Source organism: Triturus cristatus, chromosome 3_2, assembly GCF_964204655.1.
Source record: "Triturus cristatus chromosome 3_2, aTriCri1.1, whole genome shotgun sequence".
NCBI classification, from domain to species: Eukaryota; Metazoa; Chordata; class Amphibia; order Caudata; family Salamandridae; genus Triturus; species Triturus cristatus.
In genome coordinates, this window is record NC_140584.1 from 230937399 (window position 1) to 230949872 (window position 12474).

General features: G+C 41.5%; 1 protein-coding gene across 1 annotated transcript in view; it reads right to left on the reverse strand.

Moving 5' to 3' along the window:
- The window catches only part of LRP1B (LDL receptor related protein 1B), a 3634433-nt gene that overhangs the window by 1956338 nt on the left and 1665621 nt on the right, over positions 1-12474 (reverse strand). The window contains exon 17 of the mRNA XM_085647014.1: positions 11693-11818. Within this exon, the coding sequence (XP_085503140.1) occupies positions 11693-11818 (126 nt within the window). The remainder of the gene's footprint in view (positions 1-11692; positions 11819-12474) is intronic.

Consider the following 12474-nt stretch of genomic DNA (forward strand, 5'->3'; position numbering starts at 1 on the left):
TTACAGACCAGGCACCTGCTAAGAATTTGTTCAGGGCTAACATCAGCATAAAAGATAACATTATAACCCTACTTATAGTTATTAGTAACTGGTCGACCTACACTGGGCCTTTGCTATACACTTATTTTTATCAATTTTAGAATAGCAATTGATTGTATAGATAGGGCATTACTATGGGCTAAGTTGCTGTCTTGGGGTGTTGATGCAATTCTCCTTTGAGCAACGCAACATCTTTACAAAAAGCACAGGAGTCTCCTAGGATATATATTAACAGAGGTTTAAAGCAGATGTGTATGTTAGGTTCCCTGATGTTTAAATTGTAAGGGGCATATTTACAAGCCCCTATCGCCACCACAAGGTCAATTTCAGTGAGGTTGTGATGGCGATAGGTGCCTTGCCTTATTTACAAGGGATTAACGCTGAATTGTAAATAAGGCACCCTTTCACGCTGTATTTAGCGTGAAAGGGGAGGGCAATGGGTGTTGTGGTGGGCGTTCCACTGCAACACCTATTTATTTTGACGCTGCCTCATATTTACAAGAGTGGCCTAAATAGGAGGCAGCACCAAAATTAAAACCAGGGAAAACCTGGTGCTAAACAGGCGAAATTAGGAGAAATGCTTTGTTTCTCCTCATTTTTGCTGTTTCCATGTGTGCTGCCTTGTGCAGCACACATAGAAACAGCAAATTGCCTATGATTGTTTATATTGAGGAAGGTCCCCCTTCCTGCACATAAACAATATATATTTTTTTTAAATGTTGTTTTGCAACTTCTATGTGTGTTGCATTAAGTAGCACACATAGAAGTTACAAAACGGCATTTAAAGATTGTTTATGTGCAGGAAGGGGAACCTACCTGCTCATAAACAATCTTCCCCAAGACACCCTTGTACTATGGTGCAAAGGTGCCTTCGTTTGCACTAGGCAGCTGAACTCAGCGCCAGCACTAGGGGGAACGCAGGGGTGCGCCACATTCTTTTGAATATGGCACATTCCTGCATTTTCAGAATGGAGAAGTGTGGCGTTGGAAATGTTTCCTTAATGCCACGCTTCTCCATTTTGTTGTAAATATTCTGTTTTTCCCCTCACTCTGGGCCACCAAAATTAGAAGGCACACCTACTGCAATTTACAATAAGCTGATGATATGGCTTTGCTGCATAAGACCAACATCAGCTCCCAGTCATCTTCGCTAATTGTGACTTGAATAAGTTAACAGGAAATAAAGAGAAGAACAATATATGTATTTTCAGTAAAAACAGACAAAAACATCAAGTTGTCATTTGAACAGCAAACTTTTACCCAGAGCAGCCACAAATATTTAGGTGCCTGGCTTCAGTAGAGGGATACAAGAAGTAGTTGTTCAAGTTACTTTTCCACTAAACGTAACAAAAATCTACTTTCACCTACCAATTAGATTTTTTAAAGTGACTGCAAAATAACTTTTAATCAATATGCTTGCATTTTCCCAGTTGGGGAATGAAATAAGGAATCTACTCAAAATTGTTCATGGAAAATGCAGTTTTAGTTACACAGTGAAACCAGCTCTAGGATAATTATTTCTATTTCTTAAGCATTCACGCTGAGTTCTATACAACACAGCCATTTTATCACAATGGTGTTTTTAAACTACAGCCCAACCAAAGCATAATGGTGCTCCCTCAAGCCATCGGTGTCATACATGTGGGTAGTGTAAATGCACACTGTAGCCGACATGACACTTAGCTTAGTGGCACTAATACATTTCTATGCCAACTTGCTATGGTCCTACTGCAGGGGTTCCCAACCTTTTCTGTGAACCACATCCCTAGGAAATGTTTGATTCATGGTCGCACCCCCACAAAATTTTTGCCGGATTCCTTATATGTATACAGTACATACTTTCCCTCTTTGTTGCACCCCCTGAAATATCATCTTGCACCCTCAGGGTGCAGGCACCCTAGGTTGGGTACCCCTGTCTTACTAGAAAGTAAACACTTCAATTGGAACCAATGCACTGTGACTCTGAATAACAGTTTCACAGTGAAGAAAAGGCGAACAAGCTGAAGTGACCACACAGAAAATGTGATTAGGCTGCAAGCACTGTTTTATGGTTATAAACGTAGGTCTGAAAATTTAATCATTTTGATTATTTCTAGTCAATTTCAGAAGTAAAGTTTTGAACAATAAAAAAAGCCTCTTCTCGTCTACAAGTATTGGTTTATGTATTTGACTACTTCTCATTTTATACAAAGATACAGACACTGCTCCTTAACACTTATCTGAGCCAAAATAATTCTGCTCTTTACTTGGACCACTGGGCAGTTATGCTTGATTGTACTAGCACTTTACCTTTGTTACCTAAGTTTGCCGTTCTAATAAAAATTTCAGATCATTTCTGCAACCCCAAACTTACAATAATCCTCATGGAGCTACACCAGCAATGCATACTACTGTGATACTTGCAGAAGTAATGTTCACATTTTGGCCCAGGCATTACTGTGATACAACACATTTGGGTGCTATAGTTCATCTAAGCATACTAAGTTCTCCTGTCACCCCACAAAAAATAGTCACAATGATTCTTGATTGAATTAGATATCCAAAACAAAGATGTTTACCTTACCATATCTCATATAACAATATTACAATGTCTGATATCTTGATTGCTGTTATTTATGTGCATGTTTTCTAAATATGTCACCTTATACACACACACACACACCAAATCTACTTTTTTACTCTGATTGAGGCCTCTTTACTACTCGTTCTATAACAATTCCATTTGTAATACTGAAAAGGGGACATTATATCCAGATGTAGTGAAAAAGATAAAGTGGTAATTTATGTTTCTAGATTTATTTCCCAAAAGCATCCATGGAATGATATTATGAAATAACAATAGTGTTAATATTTACCTAATGCTGACAGGTGAAGCTTAGGTTATTTGTATTCTATGCAAAGTATATAACTATGAGTACTGATTATATTTCAGTCAATTACATTCTTTCCTGCATAGAATTTCCTTTCACAATAGACTAATCATAGGACAGACTACTTGCTAAATGTATAACATGGTAACTAGATAATAAAAAAACAATCCATGTCCTTACTCCTTGAGTGAGGCAAAGCTGTCAGCCATTAGATGACTTCAACTCCAAAGCCCTACATAAGACATCGGGTTAGTCGTTGAGGGGATAAAACCCTACTCTCTGCTAATCATGAAGATAATGTACATTGCAGTAGCAAATGTTCTTTTGTGCTGTCTTTATAATGTTCATGCAGTGGATTTATAAGTTTTTACAAGTAACTTATTAGTGGACTAAGTTGCCCATTTCAAAACAGGTGTTTTATTCTATAATCCTATGATCAGTTATGCAAGAATAAAGTCTCTAATTTAGCTGTAATGTTTAGAACATATGTAAGAAATTGAGTTATTGGTTGAGGGGGGTGAACCCCTACTCAAGCAGCAATCACAATCCTTGTCAGTGTGAAGTCGCAAGCACAGCCCACCTGCGCTCAAGACTCTGGTAGCTTGGCACAGAGCAGTCAGGCTTAATTCAGAGCTAATGTGTAATGTATTTGTGCAACTCTTCAAACAGTGATAAAGTGAAAACACAAAACAAACAAAATTCCACAACAATTTAGATAAATTAAGTAAATTCAAATAAATAGTTTAAGACCAAAACAACAAAGATTTTATCAGTAGAACCGGATTTTAAGTGAAAATAACACCAAAAAGCACAAACCGACAACTGTGGATACCTGGTTGTGTTGGGGAGAGGGTGTAACTTTACGGCTAGAGTGGTGGACCTGGAAGCTGGGGAACCGGGTTCGAGTCTCGGCAATGACGCTCAACATCGGCGCTCAACGCTGTGTGATTCTGGACAAATACCTTATTCTCCCCATGCCTAACAAAAAATGAATGTGTCAATTTCTGACCAAACTGGTGATCATGTAAAGCGCTCTGATGCCCAATTTCTCTGGTCTAGTTCGTGCTATATAAAACTCTAAAAAGAAAGACTGGGAATTCAGTCTAAGCAGCTACAGGGACCTAGTTAGGCCCACTGAGCAAGGTACCTTAAATCCTGGTTGCGAGCTGTTGCAGAGGCCAGCATTGAGGATGTGTAGCACAGCAAAGGCGATGCGAGGTCTGAGTTTGAGATGCATCACATAACATCAGTTCTGAGGAACTGCAGAGCAGTAATGTGAGGCCCTTCATCATCATCAAGGAGACTGTTGATGAGGAGGCTTGTGATGAGGAGGCTTGCGATGCAAAGTCCTGCGTGGAGGGAGCGCTGCGCACTAGCTGATTCTGAAGAAACTGAAGGGGTGGCAATGTGGAGACCTGCAGGCTCATCGAGTCTGCTGTTGTTTATAGACTTGCAATGCAATGGCCTGCATTGTGGATGCATCACACAGTAGCAGTTCCAGTGAAGTTGTGGACTGTGAGGGTGATGGGAAGCCCTTGCACCTGGAAAGTCTGCACAGCAGAGGTGATGCGTTGGCTGTGCTCGGGTTCCGCCTCTCACCAGAGGAGATGCGTTGTTTCTGCTAGGTCCACAGATGAGATGGCAGAGCACCTTCATGCCCTCTTCCAAGGGTCCAGGACTAAGGTGACACCACTTGGCAGGGTAGGACTCACAGATGGCAGAGTCCAGGTGCTGGGTTCTTAAAGTTGTTGGAAGCCTGTTGTATCCTGAGGCTTCTGATTAGTAGGACAGCCAACTAGCCCTTGGATTCGCTATGGTGTCCTGGGTTTAGAGATGCAGGTCCAGTTCTTCTCCCACAAACAAGAGGGCAGAAGGTCAGGGCATCAGTCCTTCAGAGCAGCAGTCCAGCAGTGTAGCAGCCCTTTAAGCAGCATGAGACACTTTTTTCCTGGCAGAGTCCACAGGTCTAAAGGTGTACTGAAAGGTTGATGCCTGAGGTCAAATATTTACACCTGGTACCCACTTTGGAGTGGGAGTAGCTTCCAGAAGATAACACCCCCCAGAGGATCTTGCAATTATATGCCTCCCTGGCCCAGATTGTCTGGGGTCACAATGGACTAGTGTCGAATCCCTCTGTGAAAGTGCTCAGGCAGGGCCTTTGTGATGTGCAAGTGCTGTAGGTGCCAGAAACCTCCCCCTCATTAACTCAGAGTGGCCCATCCTGCCAACACCTAGCTTCCCTTTTTATCACTGTCTGGGAGCAATACACAAAGTTTAACTGCTAACTACACTGAGTCTTGTGGCCCAAGATACAGACAGGAGATAGCAGATGGTTGAGACAACAAAATGCCATCTTCCTAAAAGTGGTATTTTCAGAATTATGAATAAAAATCCAACCTCACGATTAAACAGAACTTTTAATTACAATTTTTAGACACTAAACTAGACCTGTCTACCTGTTCCCAATTATAAGTTACAGCTTATTAATTGCAATGCCCCTATCACCTTTGGCTTCTATAAAGGAGAGAGCAATGCATTGTCTTTTTTCCCATTGCATTTTAATCAGCCATCCAAAGCTTAGATTGACTAATGTTAATATGAAGGAAACTGTACATCAGACCAGTTAAGTAGCTACAAAAAGTAAAGATGCTCTATTGTGTAATGTAAGGAAAACAAGATCATTCTTTTGATCAACCGTTTACTCATGCATGCCATCCTGGACACTACAAACCAAGAAGAGTTCCTCCTGGTACAAAAGGGAATGCAGGTAATGTGGTTGAAATTAACAATCTCAAAAGGGTTAAACAGGAAATGAAGGACCTAATGAGTAACAACACTAAATCATTAAAACGACAATATTTTGAGTGGGTTAGTCAGCCAAAGTTCCCACATCATAACCATTCAAAGCTGGCTCTAATATATGTACTTTACACCTTCCTCCTGTATTCTGTCTTTGGACCACATTGACTACACAAAGAAGGATGGCATTGATCCTCTGGGGCTTTTGTTTACAAACTTGTGGCTAACCACTCATTATTGTCCATTCAAGACAGAATGCAAACCACTCCACAGGCTACACAATTATGGGTGTGCCCAGGCATGAGCCCTGTACTCACTGTGCCACTAGAACCAAGTTAGACCTGACTGAAAAGCCCTAATGAGGGCCATGCCAATATTGGGATGCTTATGTTCTGGTTCAGGTAGGACCTTGCTTGGCAGTTTGAGCTGGATTGTTCCTATTGTAGTACTTCAAGATTGATTTGCTTATAGTTGGGTCCAAACTGAGGTGGTGTGGTAGACAAAAGAATAATGGGCTGGAATACTACCCCCAAACAATTGAAGTGATTTGGCTCATTATAAGCATTCCTCCAATAACGTTTTGTGCTTAAGGTTTAGTTAGGACCATGTTTTCATAGGAAAATAATTTTCTGTTTGCTGATAACGTTGATAACCATTTGTTGAACCGTTTGTTGAAGCTGCATGAAACTTTCCCCCGCAAAAGTCTCATCCACCTCATCTCTTGCCTTCAAAGTGTTGGGGTGATCTGTCAAGCAGAAACCGAGATAAAGGGAGTCCCAAATGCGTATTTCCACAAAAAAATTGAACTGCGATACTGCAAAAATGGATGAACGAAATTTCACCAGACTTGGCAGAAAGCTAGATCTTGGTCTGGTGTTCTTTTCGTGGTTTGGTATAATTCTGTTCAGTCATTTTAGAGAAATGAAGGTTCAAAATATTTAGATATTTCATGACGCAAAGGATACAAGCAGCCAACAGATCTTGAGATAAGATTGTCTCTCACCACATTAGGACATCAAGATGGCAGCCATTTTAGTGACTTAGTCCTCAGTTCTGGATAAAGTCCAAAAATAAAACTATAGGGGGCATGATACTGACGCCTTGCCCCCATGCCTGGTGGGGAGATCTCAGGGGGGACAAGAATGTATTTAAAAAATAAAAAATAACAGCAAGTTCATGGAAAACCCATAGATCCATGAAAAAATACAAAAAGCACGCCCCCGCCTTTAAAAAGAAAACTGGGATGGGACAGTGCCCTGGGGGTAGCAAAACATATTTTGAAATAGGATGAGAGCATTTGGGCTCTGTTTTGAGTCTGTTCTAGGCCCTAGGGATCCCATTCCCCATAGCCAAGTTAAATGTCATGGAGAAGGGGAGTATGGCCCTCCTCCCAAGCCTCATTGAGGCCCTGAGAGTTCCATACCATGGGGTTATGCATTTCGAAAGGGGAGGTGGACATGCAGCCTTCCTCCCTGAGTCTCATCAAGGCCCCAGGGGATCAAGGCACCAGAGACCCCATCCCCTGGGGCTGTTTAGACGTTTATGGGTATTGGGTGTGAGGTCACCCTTCCCAGGCCAAGGTATGGCCGAGGGTACTCATTCTGCAGGGGCCAGCTTAATGACAGTGTCATGGGGACCCCATCCCCAGGACTCCAATGTTTCCCTATCCAAAGACCATGGACAGGGAAGTCACTTAGCAGGAGAAGACTTCTACCAGGTGGGAGCGCATATGTTTTTCCCCGCCCGTGAGGGGCAGGGAAACATAAAATTGCTCCCCCTCAGCAGAAGCAGAAAGAAAAGACACCCCTATGATAGGCCCAGTGTACCCCCAGGGGAAGGGTGCATTTTATGTGAAAGGTAGGACATGTACTGGTGTGTGTGACATGCCCTGATAGTGAAATACCGACAGTTTTGTTTTTCACTATTGAAAGGCTATCTGCCCATAGGATAGAATGGGAGATACGTTGTAGCATCTTACAAATATAATTTCCCATTGGGACAAGATAGAGAAATAATGTTTAGGCTCTCTGAATATGGTTTTGAAATTGTGTGTTTGAAAATGGAACTTTTAGAAAGTAGGTATTTCCTTGTTTAACAATTCTGTGTGCCTCTGCATGTTTGTGGATTGGCTGTCTGGTTTTGGAGTGACAGGGACTGGAGATGTGCATTCACTGTAGACAGCCACTGGGGGGTTGAGGTGTGCCTGGCCCTTCCTGGATGCCTCAGAGCTGAGCTGAATAGGGCTTGGCTGCATTTAGAGCAGTGCGAAGAGATTTCCTTTCACCTGAATAGGGCCTGTCTCCCTTGTTCAATGCTGTCTTCACCCCCTGTGGTCATACTGCACCAGTGAGGACAGAACTGATTTGGACTGGGCTCAGAGACCCTTGCACAAAGAGAACAAAGACAAAATGGGGTATAAGCAGTAGACCTTAAACCCCAGAACTTTTTATTACTTCTGGACTCAAGCGGAACCTCTGCCAAGGAGAAGAGCTGACGATCTCTGAGAAGGAGAACTGCCCTTTGCTGTGTGGGGTTGGCCTGCAGTTGCTGTTTCTGCCAAGGAGAGGACGAAGACTGGAACTTTGCTTTGAACCTGCTTGAAGAAGATCTTCAAGGGCCTGGGTGTGCTAGCATCCTGTTTTAAAGTCTCAGGGACACAAATACTTCACCCACAGCTCCCCTGAACTCCGCTGCTGAGAGTTCTGACCTGCCAAGAGGTGCCTTTTCCAGTTCTGGGCCTCTGGAGGTTGTTCCTGCTGTTGGGAGCTGGCAGAAACCCAAACAACTGAAGAAATCAACAATTTGATCTTCTTGCAGCTGTTTTTCCAATGCAGCACCGCTGTGCAGGAAGAATCTCCACGCATCACCGCGCTGCTGCCGAGCTGACGCAGCGCCTGAAGGAAAATGTCATCTGTGACTGCAGGTTGTATAGTAAAATATAGTATTAATCAGGGTTCAGAGGAATCTCTAGTCTCTGGACCCCAATGCCGCTGCTTTTGCTGCACTATTGATACCTACGACCCAGGCTAGCTTCCATTCGCACAAAAGACCCTCCCCATCATGCTATCCCTTGTAATTACCCAACACACAAACAACTACTATTGTATTTTAACACAACAGATCTCATTTGGGGCCAGATGTACGTAGCTTCGGGTTTGCAATTAACTAATAGCAAATATTTTTTAATTCGCTATTTGCTAACTACGTAACAATGTGTGTTTCACACATTCAGTGAAATCCCAGTGGGTCGCAAATAGACCTGCCTCATTAATATTTATGATGTAGGTCTTGGTTTGCGCCCCTTTGGGAATCAAAGAAATAACAGGGATGGTGGCCTGCTAGGGTCAGCACACCACCATCCCTGTGATTAATTTGAAATACTGCTACTTATTTTTAAATGCTGCTCGGTTTCTTTAAAGGATATATTTCAAAATGAAAAATGAAACGTTTTCTTTTCATTTTTTCAGAATAGGCAGTGGTCCGTGGTGAATGTTTTTACCAACATTCACAAAAGGGAAGGGGTCCCTTGGTGACCCCTTCCCATTTGCAAATGGGTTACCACCTACTCTGAGTTGGTGCTAAAATGCAAATATTTTGCAACCACATTTCGGTAGCAAAACATTCACACATACTACGGTGAGTCGCTATTAGGAAGGGACACCCTAGATATGCCCCTTCTAAATACTAAATACAAATTGGGCCTTTGCACATAAAAAAGGCTGTTTTGCAGTCACGATCAGCCCGATTCTGTGAATCATACCATTAGCGACTTCAAAAATGCTTGGTACATCTGGCCCTAGTCCTCAGGCAATCTTTTATAAGAATAGTACAACAGTTATAACACCTCCTGCCATAGGCGACCTTTTGTATTAACAATTGGCTGCAATCCTAGTGTTTTCCCTCATAGCAACTCTCAAGTTCATGGTGAGAGATGTTCATTGGTGGGAGGTGCTTTGGTTATCTATTGTTTTTCCAAGACACACTGTCAAATTAGCGTATTTTTAATAACAATTATTGTTCACCCTAGACTGATAATTTCCTCTTAGATCATAACTGACATCTGTTTCCTTTTTCTGTCTGGAATGCCACGGTTCATGTGGCAGACACGACATTAAAAGATCAGCGGAAATAGTGTCAGAGTGGCCACCCTGTTGCACAGTACACCCTAAATATAGTGGCCCCTGTGACACCACTTTCTGTTGTCATCTGTGCACTGGGACAGTTTTGTAAACAGTGAAGCAAGCAGTGGCTCAGCCTTTGAAAATACACCATCCACTACATGAGATGGGGATGCAAGAGGAAGGCATCGACCACATACACCAAATTCTGCTGGCTGCCCACTAGCAACCAACTTTAAAATAGATGCTAAACCCTATATCACTGTTTTGAGCAGAGTGATAGCGACTGATATGGTTTACATACATAGATCCAATCTGGATCACGTCCAAAAAGTTTACACCATTTTTTTGTCATTTGTGTCATTTTTCCCACGGTATTTCACCAAAACAACATCTTTGTTTTAAATTCAATTAATGGTGATAATATTGTTATGTTATTCCCTACCACAAGTTGGTGTATATTTGGACTCAAGTCAACTAGAGAGTTAAAAAAGGGATCCTTTGATTGCAACATTTTATTCCTTTTATTTGTCATGCAGATACTATCAATAATCATTACATTCATTTGCAAAATCGTCTTTGAACCCAGACATTTATGGTAATACATAAATTAAGTGATAGCAAATATGAATATAAAAATGCTACAAATGTAAAATCTTATAACTATGAAATTCGAAATCAACAATACAACCAGGAGGATCGGCTTCTATACCCAAATTGTTATTTATTACTGTCAAATTTCCAAGAACTAAGGCCCATCAAACTTTATTCAGTTAAATATCCATAAAAGTATAATGCAGATACAGTTCATTAAATACATTTCATAATGAGTATACTGTAAGTGCGTGGGCATAAATAGCAGCAAACCCCACTGCACTAATCAATAGATATTAGCAAATACACGTTTTAATGTACTTTATCAAATTTAACAATTAAACTAATAACCGGCTCAATAGGATCAGATAAAAATTAGAAACATTAATATGGAGCAATGGTCACCCTAATTCACTTAATTGATAAATCAGTTTCACATGGAGAGACTAGGCCCATATTTATGGGGTTTTGGCACAGGGCAGCGCAATAAGTCATCAATAAATTACTGCGCTGCCCTATGCCAGAGTGAAAAGGCAGGAATGCACTGTATTATGCAATAAGGTTCATTCCGAACCTTTCTTCCTGCACTGGCACGTTTCGGCTGCCTAGCACCAAAGCAGGCAACCCTTGCACCATGATGGACGTTTGCCTGTGTTGTCAGAAGGATTGTTTTGTGCAGGAAGGCGCACCTTCCTGCACAAAAACAATCCTAAGAGCTGTTTTCCTCTTTTTATGTGTGCTGCAGAATGCGAGGGCGCTGGAGGCTCCGAAATAAGCACCTAAGTACACATATTGATATTACCAGCAAAGGGCACTGTCGTAACTGTTTTTATTTGCATGTCTGAAGGCTAACAATAGATGTGTGATATGATATAAAGTGATAGATAATATTGAAATATAACTGTTGTTGGACCTGGTCCTAATCGGTATAGCTATAGTGCTGTAAACTGTGTACAAAGGTACCGAATTCAGATTCAATTTCCAAAGAACAATTTATGGGGGGCAATGTTTGCCGAAATAGTGCATTGCCAGTCACCCGAAATGGATGGATTAAATGCCAAATGACTTTAGAAAGCAGAGTTGGGCTCTAGTTCTGAGGAATGAAATATCATTTGTATTCAGTCCCATGCCGCAGCAAACTTTGAATTAATTTAAACTGCAATAATCAGATCATCAGCACTTGCCTGGCGTAGCTCAATTCAGAGCAAAGATCAGTTTTTTAATAAATCGAAATTCATTGAAGTTATGCGGAAATTTGAGAAAAATGTGTACCTGCACAGGTCTGGTTAGATTCATCTTCATTATTGCCGCAGTCATTAGATCCATCACAAAGCCACCGCTTGGGGATGCAACGATTATTCCGACATTTAAATTGATCACCAGGGCAGCTGTGATTGACTAGGGAAGAAATAAAACACTCGAGTAAGTATTCAGTCACAGGAAAATTAAGGAAACATAATCACATCAAATAGTCCTGCTCTTTAGTAATGCAATGTAAACATATTTATCTCTTAGAGTTTCTTAAAACCAGTTTAGAAAGAAGTCACAGAGCATCGTATTAAATTAAACTTTGCATCTTATATTAGGATGTAAAAAGTGAAACAAGAAAGTTGCACATTTGATACGGAACCGTCTCAGGAGTGGAAAGGTGCGTTCTGGAAGGAGAGCAAACAGAAATATGTGTAAGCTCAACAAAGCTACACCACTGCAAGATCTTCTGCGTTGTTTTGAACTTTAGAAATAGGTAGGGTAGTTCAACACAACAATACAAATTCAGAGGCAGATCTACAAGAAACTAATGCAGCGCGGTGCAGCACGTCATTTTGCTGCGCCTGCTGCGTTAGTTTCGAAACACAGGGATGCAACATATTTACAACAATATGTCGCATCTCTGTGTTTCTCCCTGCGCTGGTGCACAAACTACTGCCATGCATCAGCGCAGGTAACATTGAGCCATGGTGCAAGGGTGCCTGCGTTGTGGGGAGATTTTATTTGTGCAGGAAGGGTCACATTCCTGCAGAAAAACAATAAATTGAGGTGATTTCCTCTTCCAA